At 41.8% G+C, this 16,363-nt stretch overlaps 2 protein-coding genes across 2 annotated transcripts in view; both read left to right on the top strand.

The window, feature by feature from the left end:
• The window catches only part of rps25 (ribosomal protein S25), a 244,761-nt gene that overhangs the window by 125,605 nt on the left and 102,793 nt on the right, over positions 1-16,363 (top strand). The window lies entirely within an intron of this gene.
• ncapd3 (non-SMC condensin II complex, subunit D3) overlaps positions 1-16,363 on the top strand; it is a 64,493-nt gene that overhangs the window by 15,807 nt on the left and 32,323 nt on the right. Inside the window, exons 9-15 of the mRNA XM_078426755.1 lie at positions 136-208; positions 9,054-9,179; positions 10,368-10,620; positions 12,190-12,267; positions 13,008-13,082; positions 14,084-14,157; positions 15,086-15,220. Coding sequence (XP_078282881.1) covers positions 136-208; positions 9,054-9,179; positions 10,368-10,620; positions 12,190-12,267; positions 13,008-13,082; positions 14,084-14,157; positions 15,086-15,220 — 814 coding nt within the window. The remainder of the gene's footprint in view (positions 1-135; positions 209-9,053; positions 9,180-10,367; positions 10,621-12,189; positions 12,268-13,007; positions 13,083-14,083; positions 14,158-15,085; positions 15,221-16,363) is intronic.

Below are 16,363 nucleotides of genomic sequence, written 5' to 3'. Positions count from 1 at the left end.
TTCAATTATTTTGATTTCTGTGCTAATTATATATCAAATGTCGGGAATATTTTGTATCTGAAGTAAAATGTAATTGGCTAATTAATTCATCTAATGATGGAATTTGTTATGATTATGTGAAACTTCTTTTTGTAGCTACATTGTGGATGAAGTGAAGGAGACTGCGTTGCCTGTTCTTCGAATTTTGCTGCAACACATTTGTACTAAGGTTTGAAAATTCTTACAAATCATATATGATAGTTACCAATCTTTAGACTGTTGATTGTGGAAACAAATGAAACTCTGTAAGGAATGTCCATTTGACTCCATATGTCCTGCCTGACTCCATATGTCCTGCACTTTATTTTTCACTCAAGATTCCAGCATTCTGGCATAAAATTACAGGACAAGTGGTTTTGGAGGTAACCTTTAATTTATACTTTCTAGTTACTGACTCCAAAATCATTGAAAATTTATGTTCCTGATTCAGAACCTCTGACTTTTCAAATCTGAGTGCTTTAATGAAAAGAATCTCTGTTCCTGGTGCCTTGCCAATAACTGAAGTTGCATGCCTGAGATTATCACAGTGAATCTCTTCTACCCCCTTTCCCTCCACCATTTTGATATCCATCCTGAAGTAAGGCACGCAAAACTAAAGATATACCTAGGCAATAATCATTTAGCACCACGCTGTTTTAATGATCTTATCCATATCATGGTAAATAAGTACACTCATAAACTTTTGGCATTCAGTTATTAATGATTGGTCTCTACACATTCCTATGCAACTAGTTCCCCGACTTCCTCATTTACAGAATACAATTGGTATGAATTTGCAACAACACTTCCTCTATAACCATCAGCACACAGGCATCTTGAGGTTGTGTGTTCATTCCCTTGCTCTACGTACACTGTACCTCTGACTGTATAGCCGGACATAGTTCCAACTCCATCTTTAAATTTGCCGATGACACCACAGTTGTTGAATGAACTACGGATAAGAATGAGGGAGATGGTTCGCTGGTTGAATGGTGCCAGAGCAAACAACCTTATTCTCAGCATCAATAAGACCAAGGAGCTGATTGGTGACTTTCGAAGGCTGAGGATCCAGAAAACTTGCCTCCTTCAACGGTTCGGTGGTGGAGAGGGTCAACAACTTTTGAGTTCCTGGGTGTGTGTATCTCTGAAGATCTGTCCTGGATCCAGCACATTGTTGCAAACATAAAGAGAGCTCATCAATGCTTCTGCTACTTTAGAGGAAATGGAGAGGTTTGGCCACACCACCCTGGCCATGCCCTCATTTCACTCCTGCCCATTGGGAAGAAGGGAAAGAAATCTGAAAACCGTGACCTCTAAGTTCAGGAACAGCTTATTCCCAACAATCGTCACTACAAACGCCAACTAAACTTCAAATTGCAATGATTTGGTTGCACAAAGTTTGACCACAATGGTTAGTGACAAAAAGTTCAAAAGAGAAGTGAAAAAGGAAGGCACAGGTAAAGGGAGCATGACAAAAGACTAGCAGCAAACAGAAAAGGAAAAGTAAAAAACTAGTTTATAGGTGCGTGAATAAGAAGAGGTTTGTAAGAAGAGAGGTGCGCCGAATCAAAGACCAAAAACAAAATCTATTCTTGGGGGCAAAGAACATGGCTGATATACTAACTGAATATCGTATGTCTGTCTTTTCTGAATTCCCTGCAAAGTAAGATATAGTAGAAATCATGACTGAGTTAAAAATGAATGGAAGAGATGCTAGAAAGGCAAACCATCTGAAGAAGGGTCTCAACCCGAAATGTCACCCATTCCTTCTCTCCAGAGATGCTGCCTGTCCCACTGAGTTACTCCAGCTTTTTGTGTCTATCTTCAGTTTAAACCAGCATCTGCAGTTCCTTCTTACCACAAACCTTAGTGAAAGTGGATAAACCACCTGTACTGCAGAGGTATGTTGCAGATTGTTAAGGGAATAAATTGCAGAGATGCTGACCATGATCTTCCAGACATCTTTAAATTTGGGTGTGATACACAAGAACACACAGTGGGAATGGGAGTAAGCTACCGGAACCATTCATGCCTGCTCCGCCACATAGTATGATCATGGCTGGTCTATGCTGGCTTTAATTCTCTTCGGTGTTATTTGTCCACGCCCCTTTATCTCTTGGTATATTAAATATTTAACCAGCTCATTGAATTGAATAAATGTTATTAGCCAAGTATGTATACATACAAGGAATTTTCCTTGGTGCTTTGCTAGTAACAACCCGATATACAGTAGACAATTAAAAATAAAACATAATTTAAACGTGAAGAATGAAATAAAATACCAGAGCAAAAGGAGGCTACAGACATTTGGTTGTTGAGTAGAGCTACTGCTCGTGGGGAAAAAGGCTGTTTTTATGTCTGGCTGTGGCGGCTTTGACAGTCCGGATCTGCCTTCCAGAGGGAAGTGCTTCAAAACGTTTGTGCTGGGTGAGAGGGGTCAGAGATGATCTTACCCGCTCGCTTCCTGGCCCTTGCTGTGCACAGTTCGTCGATGGTGGAAGGTTGCAGCTAATAACCTTCTCGGCTGATCGAACGAGGTGCTGCAGCCTCCGGCTGTCGTGCTTGGTGGCTGAGCCAAACCAGACCATGATGGAGAAGGTGAGGACAGACTCTATGATGGCAGTATAAAACTGGACCATCATTGCCTGTGGCAGATTGTGTTTTCTCAGCTGCCGCAGGAAGTATATCCTCTGTTGGGCCTTTTTGACTGTGGAGTCGATGGTGGCTCCCCCATTTAAGGTCCTTGGAGATGATGGTTCCAAGGAACTTAAATGACTCCACAGATGAGACTGTGGTGTTGTTAATGGTGAGTGGGGGGAGAAACTGGGATTATCCTCCTTGGAACAGAGAAGGTTGCTAGAGATTGTAATGGACATATTTTGTATCATGAAGACTAAACTGAGAGCGAGAGAGAGAGAAATATTCCCCTTGGTGGAAGGTTCAAGAACTGGGGGACATAAACTAGAGGTGGTTGTCAGAAGGGCCAGAAGTAACATGAGAAAAAAAATTATCAGGCAAGTGGTCAGAGTGTGGAATGCGTGGTGGTAGTTGAGTCCGATTCAATTGCAGATTTTCAAAAGGAACTGAATAAGTATCTAAAAATGGGAGTATTTACAGAGCTAGAGTGAGAGATCAGAACAGTGGGGCCAGCATGATTGTTGTGTTGGGTCCAGTACAGATTTGATGTGCCAGATGTTCTTTCTTGCGGCGCTGTCCTGTGTTCAGCACCTGTATATTCCCAGCCTGCGCCATACGTACCTGCATCTTAACAGATGTGCCGAGCTTGTTTGTGTACATTGTGTAAGTGTTGACAATTATTTGATTAATGTGAATATGCCATAGGCTAGATAATATCACAGTAAACTTCCAAAGGCACGTAATGAAAGGCAGACCAGATTCTCAGTGATTAATTAAGATTTGTGTTTTGCTAAGGTTCTGAGAAAACTCTATAGATCTGTGAAATTTTAAGATGCTTTTATTTAACATTTCATGCAAAAAAAAGTCAATTGTGGCAAATAAGACATCCCTCGGAGCAGAAACATCCGTTTGGATTACATGCTTGAGCTCGTGGATCGGCTTGAATTCAAAATCTTCTGACTCGGTGACTGTAATTAACAGAGCCCAGCCCACATGTAATCCCCTGAGGCTGACTCTTTTGCCTTGGCTGCTTTGAGATTTTGACTGAATGTGTTTCACTTCCTATAAAACCAGTTAACGAGATACAAATTGACTTTACTGTTAGATTTTAACGATACAATGCAGAAACAGGCTCTTCAGCCGACCGAGTCCACACCAACTAGAATTCACCCCATACACTTAACACTATCCTACAAACTAGTAACCATTTAGAATTTTACCGAAGCCAATTAACCTACGTCGTTGGGATGTGGGGGGGGAACTGGAGCACCCAGAGGAAACCCACGTGGTCACAGGGAGAACATACAAACTCTATACAGACAGCACCCACAGTCAGGATTGAACCCGGGTCTCTGGCACTGTAAGACAACAACTCTACTGCTGCGCCATTGTACCACTGCTTGATACAATACCCACAAGCTGGGTACTGGATTCTTGTACATTACCCATTAAATAATCTGCAGTGTTTCTTTGTGCCTCTTTGTTTTATTATTCATTCACGTGAAAGTAATTGCCATTTGTCGCCGCCTCTTAATTGCCCTCCAGGGGCAGTGGTGAGCTATTACCAGAACTACTGCTTCCACAGTGCTGGAACAACTCAGCCGAAGAAAGGGCCTGACCCAAACATCACCTATCCATGGCCTCGAGAGATGCTGCCTGTCCCTGAGTTATTCCAATACGTTTTGTTTTTATGTGCTTTTGTTATGGTGTTGGAGTTTGAAATAGAGAGATGCAGAATCAAACCAGGCTTTCATCCCAACAAGTCTGTGTTTGCCATCAGCTGCTCATTTAATTCATCCCACATCAATCCCATTATTTATTCTCCCTGCATCCCAATCAACTTTGCCCAGTGTCTCCTACTGCATGCTGGGAACAATTTACTGTGGTCAATCAGCCTACCGTCCCCAGCATTTTTGGGATGTGGGAAGAAACTGGAGCACCTGGAAGAAATCCACAGTCACAGGTAATCGTGCAATCTCAACACAGACAGCACCAGAAGTCAGGATCAAAACCCGGGTCTCAAGCGTTGTGAGGTAGTGGCTCTACCAGTTATGCCTACATGCTGTCCAAAATTCAAAATAGTGTTTTGAACTTTGGAAAAGTGTAATTTCAATGTTTCCAAAGCATTTCCAGTCATGATCCAACTTGCTTATAGCTGAGCTCGAACAATAACTGTTCATTCATCATTGTTGGGTCTAAATTGTGCAACTCTCAAAACAGGAGCATTGTGAGAGTGCCTTCATCAGAATGTCTGCAGGAGTGCGTAGAAGTGGCACGATAACGCCACCTTGAGGGCACCTAGGGATGTGCAGTAGGTTCTGGTCTTGCAGATACCAATTTGCTATAACAAATGTGTAGGAAGGAACTGTAGATGCAGGTTTAAACCGAAGATTGACACAAAAAGCTGGAGTAACTCAGCAGGACAGACAGCATCTCTGGAGAAAAAGGAATGGTGACGTTTTGGGTCGAGACCCTTCAGACATAAATATAATTTGTTTATAAAGGTTTCCATTTTGTAAAAAAAATACAGAGATGGAAAAGGTGCAAAAAAAAAAAGGATAAAATGGGATGACATCAGATCTAAGAGGATATACCTGTCAGAGAAGAATAAACAGGTGGGGACACAAGGAACTGCAGATGCTGGAATCTTGCATAGAACACAAAGTGCTCCATTTGTGGAAGGAATGGATAGGTGACATTTCAGGTCAGGAGCCTTCTTCAGACCCAAACAGATGAATCTTCCTTCTGGATAAAAATGAAAACTTAATGTCTTTAAAGATCAGTATGTGTTTGAGAGAGTAGGTCAGGAGTTGATAGATGCTGAAAACTCTGGAAAAATTGAAAATACTGGAAGTACTCATGGGTCTGGCAGGAACGGCGGAGTGAGAACCAGTATTAATCTTTCTGGTTACATGAGATAGCAGATGTTAGAACCCAGAGCGAAAAACAAACTGCTGGAGGAACTCAGCAGGTCATACAATATCTGTGGAGGGAAATAGGCAGATGACATTTGTACTGAAATGTCATCTGACCATTTCCCTCCACAGATGCTGCCTGGCTCATTGAGTTCCTCCAATAGTTTATTTCTTCTTTCTGACTGATGACTTGCATCGGAACTGGGGAAAAATGGGAGGTAAACTGAAAGGCCTCCCTTCCCCCCCCCCCCCCCCACCCTAAAGTTGCAATTTGAGAGCTACCATGTCTCACAGTTTGTCGTTGGTGGGGGAGATGCAGAGAAAGTTCAATGTGTCGCATGGAATCATGAGATAGTTAAAAGCTCTGAGGAAATTTGAGAACCGGGAGAATTTGGAACTTCTAGCTTAGCATCTAGTGGATGGATAGCTATTTAAGGTACAGCTGCATCAACGGAGGAAAGAAAGAGAAATATATGTCAGTGTGAGATGAAGCATGATGTAAGAAGACACATGTACACCACTAACACAGACATGCACATATCTTAATAGGACACGAAGGGTTGCACCTATTTGTGTTCAGTAAAGAATTTAAATAGTATTTGTAGCTATCTAAGTCCTGGAGCACCAGACGATCAAACACTGTTGACCACTTCTATTTCATCATCAAAGATGCCTATGACTCCATCTCTCAACCTCACTTTGGGAAATCTGACCACCTGGTTGTGCTCCTTCCTGCATATAGGCAGCGACTAAAACGCAGCCCCAGCAATCAGGTCTGCACAGAGCTGGTCAGCGGAGGCAGAGGAACAACTCTGTGATTACTTGGAGTCAATAGACTGGGAGACTTTCAAGGACTCTGCAACGGACCTGAACAAATACGCCACGGTTATCAACTTCATGAGCAAAGGTGTGGAGTGTGATCCTGCAAAGATCATCCAAATGTTCCCCAATCAGAAGCCTTGGATGTACCAAGAGGTCCGCAATCTTCTGAGAACCAGATCTTGGACATTTGTAAATGTAGGAGCAAGAAACTGCAGATGTTGGTTTACAAAAAAATACACAGAGTGCTGGAGTAACTTAGCAGTTAGGCAGCATCCCTGGAGAACATGGATTGAGTGAATTTTCCCGACTTGAAACGTCATCTATCCATGTTCTCCGGGGATGCGGCCTAATCCACTGAGTGACTCCAGCACTTTGTTTATTTTTTCTGACAGACATTCAGTCTGGCGATGCAGAGTACAGGTACAGATATGACCTCAATAAGGCCATCAAAAAAGCTAAAAGGGAATTCTGCTCTAAACTGGAGGATGAGACAGACATTCGGCAGCTGTGGCAGGGCTTGCATGCCCTCACTTCCTACAAGGCAAAATCAAGTGGCATCTCAAACGACAATAAGGCATCATTCCTGAACGAGTTCAAGGCATTTTACTCACGCTTCGATAGGGAGAACATTGATGTGTCCTCTAGGACCCCCCAGAGCCACCACCGATGGTATCGCAGTCTCAGTTATTGCGGCCAATGTCAGAAGATCCTTCATGAGGATGGACCGTCACAAAGCATCTGATGGTGTACCTGGTCGTATTCTCAAAACCTGTGTGGATCACCTCTACATCGACTATTTTCTCTCTACACTTGGCCCTGATGCAGGGTCTCGAACCAAAACATCAGCAATTCCTCTCACTCCCACTGATGCTGTTCAAGCTGCTGAATTCTCCTGCAGACTGTTTAGTTGTTGAGTGAAACAGAGAACAAGTGTGAATGGGGGATCGATGGTTTCCATGCTGTATCTCTAAACTCTAAATGCTCTCAGTGAATGCAGCTGAACAATGTAATGCAAATGGTGGGGCAAAGTACATTCTGGATGCACAATAGCCTTAATTACAGCAACAGAAATCTGAGAGGTGTAATTTTGGCAATTATAGAGGTGGGGACTGGTAAGACTGGAGAGATTTCAATACAAGAATGATCATTTTAAATTACATCATTAGGAGATATAATGATAGTGTACTTCGACCATTAAAAATATTGTTGCATTATTACCATTTAATAGGGTGATTAAAAGCCGCAGTTTATTAATCATCTCAGCCTGAGTAAAAAGCTAGCCTGAATGAAAAGCTAGGTTTACATGGTTTAGAGGGATATGGGCCAAACGTGGGTAGGTGGGACTAGTGTAGATGGGGCATGTTGATCGGTGTGGGCAAGTTAAGCCGAAGGGCGTGTTTCTGTGCGTATGGCTTAATGGTCTTTGAAAGATTAGATCCTTATGTGCAGATTATTAATATTTTAAACAAAATTAATTCTAACAGATTATTAGCCTTTACAACTAAAATATTAGATTGGACAGAAGTTTTGCTGCCACTATGAAGCCCTAGAGTTGTGCATACTGATCTTGGCTATCACATCGTAGAAATACTGGTCCAAAGCAAACCTGTCTCAGCGGATGCTTAGAGAAACATGTCAGTGGTTCTCTTCACAGGTCAGGAGGTTCCTGATTTCCAACCTGTGCTTTTCCATACAGAGATCAGATATGAACTGGAGGTCAGATGCCAATGTATCTGATATCAGTTTCACTGCTGGTTACTTCTGTGCTGTCCCAGTCATTTCTGGAGGAATCCCCAACCTTAACTTTCAATCATTTTGATAATTGAAGTCCCTTTGGACTGCTTTTAAATTTCTCTGACAATATTTACTCATAGACTGTTTCACCTTGTGGGATGGCGATGGCAGGTTATGTCTATGTTCTGGAGCTCACATGGACAAAGTTGGCCATGGGAGCAGGCAAGATGTAAACTGACTCAAATATAGCCTTGGAAGATGTGCCGTATTGATTGATTGCAAGGGTCTATGTTGCAGATTGTCAGAAGAAATAATATTTACAGTCTAATACAGTAAGATAAGGAGGGATTTACTTTTGGGGATTTGAACTTTGGAAGAGTTTATCGATAGAGTGCGTAGAGAAAACGTTTCTGCGGTTGGAGCAGTCTAGAGTGAAGAGACATAGTAAAATATCGCTCTGCAGAGAAGGTCTAAAGTATGATGGAAGAATGGAATCTCTAATAAAACCAAAAAATGTTAACTCAATTAATATTTTCAAGTCTGTACGGAGTTTGTACATTTTCCCCGTGACCTGCGTGGGTTTTCTCCGTGTGCTCCGGTTTCCTCCCACACTCCAAAGATGTCCAGGTTTGTAGGCTAAATGGCTTGGTAAAAATTGTAAATTGTCCCTTGTGTGTGTAGTAGGATGATGTTAGTGTGCGGGGATCGCTGGTCAGCGCAGGCTCGTTGGGCCGAAGGGCCTGTTTCTGCACTGTACCACTAAACTAAGCTAAAGTCTGAGGTTTTGATTTTTGCTTATTGTGAATATTGAGGGATATTGGGATACAGAGCAGTTTCAAATAAGTGAAAGTCAGAACAAGCTGTGCAAGGCCTGAATGTTCTCCCGTGTGTCTGTATAGTATTTGATACCAGTTTTATATATTGCAGGTGCCGGATAAAGCAGAATTTCGGACGCAGGGTGCCCAAGCCCTGGTGAAATTGCTAACAAAACTTTCTTCTGCGGATTATGTTGCTTTCTTGGATTGGTTCCATAAATATTCTCTAAACAGCAAGGTAAGAAACGATACGAGTGTGTGTTTATCTTCATTAGTGGAGAGGGGTGTCTGCTGATTTTCAGAGCCAAACTGATTTTGTCTGAAGAAGGGTCATCCATTCCTTCTCCCCAGAGATGCTGCCTGTCCCGCTGAATTACTCCAGCTTTTTGTGTCTATCCTTGATTTTTATTCCATTAGTTTTACTAGGATTCTGTGAGTGTTGGCAATCTGCGCCACCTGTTTACTATTTCAGTTATGAAGATTAAATCTACACCAATCCTTTTATTTTGCACAATGAACTTGCTGTATGTAATGTTGACAGACAATATTTTACCATCTTTTTCACTAAATTCAAAGTATTCCACGATGTGATCTTATTTTTATTTCATCCTTTTATCATTTTCTTTTATAGAGATCACAGAGAGCACAGTGAAAAGGCCTGGATGAAAAACACCAAACTCCTGGCCCTTAAGCATCATTTAAACTATTCCCTCACTAATCTAATGTTATTCTCGTATTCCCGTCTGCTTCTCCCCATTTCTTTCACCTTTCTCTACAATATTGTAGGTTTATCATTGTCATTTGGCCTGAGGTACAATGAAAAGTTTTGTTTTGGATGCTGTCCAAACAGGTTAGATAATACTGTTCAGAAGCCTGATAACAGAAGGGAAGAATCCGTTTCAGCATCTGGTGGTGTGCACTTTCAAGCTTCTGTACCTTCTGTCTGACTAGAACAGAGAGAAAGATAAATGTCCAGGGTGGGACAAGTCTTTGATTACATTGACTGTTTTTCCAAGGTAGCATGAAATGCAGATGGAGTCAAAGGAGGGAAGTCTAGTCTGTGTGATGAACTGCATTACATCCACCACTCACTGTAACTTCTGTGATAGTCTTTACGCCGACTGGAAACCACACAACAAAAAAGCCTTTCACTCTACCTTGGTACACATGGCGATTAAACTAAACTGATTTACGGTGGCCAATTAACCCGTGAGCTCGCATTCAGTTTGATTTATTATTGTACAGTGATAAGCTTTGGTATCAAGGAGGAAAAAGGCAACAACACACAAAATCAGGATCGAGTTGTATGTTCCTGAATCTGTGAAGCAGCAGCTATAATTCTATAATTGTTGCTCCGGATGTTTAGTCTCTGCTGCATAATAGATGACAAAGGTAACGTACTGTGCTTTGTTTCTCTTGCTTTTAGATTTCTTATAGAAGTTTTGCTTTGGATGTAATAATGGCTTTGCTGAAATTGCCTGATCGGGGAATAGACCCTTCACTTCAGCCAGAGCAACAGAAGTATCTCAGTAACAAGTATTGGATCCAGGTGGTGATCTTGGATAGATGCTCCGATAAAGCCCCCACTGTCCGGAGCAGGGCACTCTCTTGTCTTGCCCAATGTTTAGACTTGAATATTTCATCGGCTTTTGATTCTGTTCAGGAACTAATGCTGGGAGGTAAGTAGAGCAAAAATCCTAACATGGGATTAATAGGAACCTGAGGGGTAACATTTTCCACACAGAGGGCGGTGGATGTATGGAACAAGCTGTCAGAGGAGGTAGCTGCCAGAGGAGGACGAAATTTCCCATTTCTTTTGGGGAATGACTCTCAACATTTAAGAAACAGACAGGCACGTGGATAGGACAGGTTTGGAGGGATATGGGCCAAATGCTGGCAGGTGGGACCAGTGTGGCTGGGACATGTTGGCTGGTGTGGGTAAGTTGGGCCTGTTTCCACACTGTATCACTCTGTGACTCGATGGGCTTCAGAATATTTCTACTTTGCACAAACCTGTTTTTGATTTTTCAGTGTAGGCACAATATTGATATGTATAAACTGTCAGATTTCTACATATTGACCAATTGACTGGTCGGTATTAATGAAGGTGAAAATGGTTATCAAAATTTACAGCAGGGTCTTGATCAAGTGCGCAAGTGGGCTGAGGCATGGTGAATGGAGTTTAATACAGATAATTGTGAGGTGTTGCATTTTAGGATGTGAGGTGTTATGGTCAGAAGGCGGCTATTTGAGCCAATTCGATTTAAATGTTCCCCAAATATCGAAGTGAAGCTCCCTTCTAGAATATTGGGCCCAGACCATCAAGTTCTAGAATGCCTCTCTTGAATTGATCCCAATGCCCCAGCAATTTAATGATCTCCTACACCATGTGTGTCCTGAAGTTCTCACATTGTGCAAACTCTAGTTTTTAGCCGTTCCTCCATATTTTAAGAAACTTGTGTTCCCTTTCAGAAATTCTTACTAATTGTGCACTTCTTAATTTAACATGAGTTTTATTTGATGTGTCACTATTGCACCTCTTCTCCCAACTTCACTGATTTTCTACACTTTACCTAATTCTAATTTGCACTCTTAAAGCTCCACTCAAATGAGGATGCACCTACGTTTTTATCAGCAAAAAGCACTACTTTTGTATGCTGGGCTGTCGGTAATTATCAGATGATCCGTTTTGTCAATGATATAATGTTGAGATGTTTTGGTATGGCCACAAACACAATTAGTATTTGAGGAGAGCTATGGACAATAGTCTGTCGTCTAACAGCACACAATGGAGGACAACCAACTTGCCTTTCCTATTGCAAGGGGGGAAGAGATGAGGTGTCCAGTAATGTCATTGATAGTAGTTTTTGTGGCCTGTGTTTTGGATTTCCCACTGGTGTCGTGAAATTGCAATTTTCCCCACGAAGATTAAAATAGTAATTGGAACCGACTTCCACTTGCAAGCTAAAAGACTTTGTGGGGAACTTGAGACCCATTTTGGAACTTATAATGCTCAAAACAATTCCACACAGAAAGAAATGAATCAATGTCTTTGTCATTTATTTTCCAAATTTGCCCAGAATGTTAAAAGTCTGCAATACTTTTTGAGAGACTGCAGATAAAGTAGTTGCATCTTGTTTGGTCTCTGGACACTTGGGTTGCTGAGGTGTTGTTTGTTTAATAAAAAAAAACAAGGTAAAGATATTGTTAACAGTCTTAATCTGCTTATACATTTGATAATCTTTTAGCCACCAAAAGTCTACACAAGACCTTGGGTATACCAGAATCCACTGAAGTCACAGAAAATGATGGTTCAATAGTCACTGGTGAGCACAATAACACTGATGAAATGCAACATTTATTCTGCAGTGCTTTAAAACCCGATGAGCAAGATGTTCTCTCTCATCTAAACCTTTTCTCCAGTTTAAATATTGCACAGAATTAATCGTCATCTCATGAAGAACTATATCTGTAGACTAAACATAAACTTCTCATAAGTTAGTGTTTATCTTTTGTCTGGATTATGGATATAGCTAATGGATTGTAGGTTAGTTATTCAAGAAAATTAATTAATTCAAATTGAGACTTGAGGCTTACAATTGTCTTGCATTGAAGTACTGGCAAGAATAATTCATAGTATTTATATTTGGTGTGATGTGAGTGATGAAGAGGAAACATTGTCAGGGAGTTATAATGTTACAGGTTTGACTACCACTTCTTAAACATTATTCCTCTGCGTTTATGAATGTACATGTGGCTTTGGAGCCTCTCCTCATGCCTTTCTGAACTGTGGGCATAATTTATACTGACCATAACTAAATATAACTAAATAATCAGTCTGAAGAAGGGTCTCGACCCGAAACGTCACCCATTCCTTCTCTCCCGAGTTGCTGCCTGACCCGCTGAGATACTCCAGCATTTTGTGTCTACCATAACTAAATATAAGAATTGCCCACTTAACTGCCGTTTGCTGTCGTTGTTACTTAATCGGCATCACTCTCAAATTTAGAGAACATTTTTACTGCAATATTCAATTTGCCTTGTTTTAAATATATGACATTTTTAGCCACATCTAGCCAAAGCAGGGATGCATTAAAAAGTATTGAAGTCACGGACCCTGGGGAATCGATGGTGAAGAATGGTGAGCACACAGAACTATGTCTTTGTGAAATATATTGTGCTGCAGGCCTTGGACTAAAGTAGCTGATAATGATTTTAATGGGGAATGTACTCAACAATTCCAGTGTTCTAAGAGTGCCCACCATCGCCTCAATAACCCATCCTTCAGTCACTTTACCCACTGTAAACTCTGACCTATCTCTGAGCAAATACTGATCACAAAGTCCTTCAGTAGAGGGAGCAGTTGTTCATGTTGACAATTGGGGAACTGCCATTCTAATCTCCCGCCATGACAGGAGATTTAATTTCTTGCAAATCTTTTGATGTGGGACTACTGTGCAAAACCATGCACCAAAGTGAGATGTGCAACCATCACACTCATGAATTTTGTGCATGAAAGCTGTAAGAGATCACAGCCTGACAAGAAACTGGCATGTTTCACCCAATTTGTGCCATTTTAGATTGTCTTTCTAAATGTTTTTAGATTTATTTGGGCAAAGCATTCTTTGGTGCTGATTAAACCAGTGCAACTTAAGTTTAAAGCATGAGCCTAATTTAATGTTTAATGTGCACAATAAATAATTGGGAGTTAAAAACTGAGGTTGGGGAATGTGCTTGAAGGAGCAGGTGGTGACTAGTTGCAGAGGTGCAATATTCCTTCACTGGAATGCCATTTACATTGACCTTCTGTACGCTCCTGATAAATGGATTCACTCAGTGGATGTAATGCAGATTATGCTGCCTGCAGGGATGGTGGACACTGAATCACTGGATGTTTGAAAGGGAACTGAATAGCTTCTTGAGATAACCCTACAATTTATTCTATATGGGACACTTGGATCTGGCGGGATGTCATTGGTGACTCACAAGACCATAATAATTATGTGACTATCAACCAGGCTCTTTTGTGTATAAAGTACCCTATTTATTCATTAAGTTTAAGTCAGTCTTGAGTGAGAAAGAATTTTTAAAGTGTTCTTAATTAATCTTTAATTAAGCTATGCTGCTTTTCTCTCGGGACAGTTTCAGAAATTATGTCAATGTTACGAGTGAGGGCTGGTGATGAAAGAACCATCGTAAGGAAATCAGCCATTCAGGTAGTGTAAACGTACAGTCATAGTACTGATTATTTGTTCTTCTCGGGGCTCTTCCAGTCTAGATAGTGAATGAAAAGCCAACTGAGACCAGTTATTGGTTGAGTGGAAACAGAGAATCGGCCTAACTTTGTTCCTGGATTCCAGCATCTTCCTAACAACAGATGCTCAGCTCACTGGCTTGGAGTTTCTTGCATTTTGTTTCCCATCTCTCAACAAAGGCATCATGTACACATTTTCCAATCCACTGGTACCGTTCCCAGAACTAAGAGTTTCCATGAACTAAAGGCTTCACTATCTCTTCAGGCACTTCCTTTAAAACCACCAGATCCAGCCAATGTCCAAGCGAAATGGTTAGCTCCCCTTGACATTTGGGGCTAATGCCATTTAGTGACCTAGTCATCATCACCTTAAGGATCACTATATGATGGCTTAAGACAGCAGCCATCGTAGCTGGTTATCAGAAGCTAGTTATCTGTTGGGGGGGGCTCATTTCACAAACAGTGGAATGGAGAATTGAACCCTTTCCTGCCTTTGATTCATGTGTTCTTTTAATGCAAATACTTTCAATGTTATATTTTTGTGTCTAATACATGGATATACATTTTTTCTAAATTACCATAAAATGGATAAATTTACATTTTCTTGCATTCAGACATTTTCACACTGTAAGCTGTATGTTTAATGTTCAATCAGAGATTAATGTTCAATCAGAGAGAGAGCTAGATAGAGCTCTTAAGGATAGCGGAGTCAGGGGGTATGGGGAGAAGGCAGGAACGGGGTACTGATTGAGAATGATCAGCCATGATCACATTGAATGGCGGTGCTGACTCGAAGGGCCGAATGGCCTCCTGCACCTATTGTGTATTGTCTATAATCTAATTTTAATGTTTACACATATCAGTAAATCATTCATGATACAATCTTGCAGGTGCTTGTAAGCATTTTGAAACAGAATGTAGTCCTCTGCACCCAAGAAGATCTGACTGTATTACAAGATCGTTGTCGAGATCCTGCCCCATCTGTTCGCAAGCAAACATTGCTGTTAATCACCGATCTTCTGTTGGTATGTTTTTCTTATATAAAATGTTTTGAATACTGTGAGCTGTGAGTTCTGGTTAGTAATGGGCAACTAATAAGAAAGGATTGTGTTGAGAGAGAAACTACAAAATATTAGTTTAGGCAGTCTTTTACACTTAACAATGTAATTTCTTTCAAAGTCATTAATTATCAGACTGTGGCGGGCCGAGCTACTTTGGTCTCGCACCGTCATTCGTGGAGATCGAGCACTCGCGTGGACCTGGCGTGATCTGGGCTGACCGATCACTGCCGACCTGTGTGGTCTGCTGGCGGTGTGCAGCGGACGACGGAGCTAGTTTTCACCTCACTGTCAACACGTTAACACACACGTTGCCCTCTTGCTACGGTTGCCAACTGCCCCATATTAGCCGGGACATCCCGTATTTTTGGGGCTAAGTTGGTTTGTCCTGTACGGGACCGCCCTTGTCCCGTATGAATAGGATTGCCAACTTCCTCACTCCCAAAGAAGGGACAAAGGGTGACGTCACTGCCTCACGCCCCACGTGACCTCACCCAGCCAGCGGCCACGTGCTCCCGCTCCACTAATGGCGGCCGCCATTGGTGGAGCGGGAGCACGTGGCCGCTGGCTGAGTGACGACACGTGGGGTGTGGAGCGATGACGTCACCTTGTCCCATATTTGGGAGTGAGGAAGTTGGCAATCCTATCTCTTGCACTAATTGTTGAGCTGCATCGTGAATATTAAACTGAGTGTTTATACAACACGTGAACCTCTACAAGACTAACAAGGCATTTCCATAATCGGGAAGATTGGACATGTGATTGGATTCACCACGTTTTTACCGAGTCACCATTAGATTTCTATTTCAGAAGTAGTTCTGGGCAGCACGGTGCAGCTAGTGGAATTGTTGCCTCACAGATAGGTTCGACCCTGACCTTGGGTGCTGTCTGTGGAGTTTGCATGTTCTCCCCCTGACTGCGTGGATTTCCTCTGTGTTTAGTTTGGAGATAGAGCGCGGAAACACGTCCTTCGGCCCACCGAGTCCGTGCCGACCAGCGATCCCCGCACATTAACACTACCTTACACACACTAGGGACAATTTTACATTTACGCCAAGCCAATTAACCTACAAACCTGTACACCTGTGGAGTGTGGGAGGAAACCGAAGA

This window comes from Rhinoraja longicauda, chromosome 32 (genome assembly GCF_053455715.1).
Source record: "Rhinoraja longicauda isolate Sanriku21f chromosome 32, sRhiLon1.1, whole genome shotgun sequence".
Taxonomy (NCBI): domain Eukaryota; kingdom Metazoa; phylum Chordata; class Chondrichthyes; order Rajiformes; family Arhynchobatidae; genus Rhinoraja; species Rhinoraja longicauda.
Note: the sequence above shows the minus strand (reverse complement) of the source record. Positions and strands in the feature narration are given on the sequence as shown.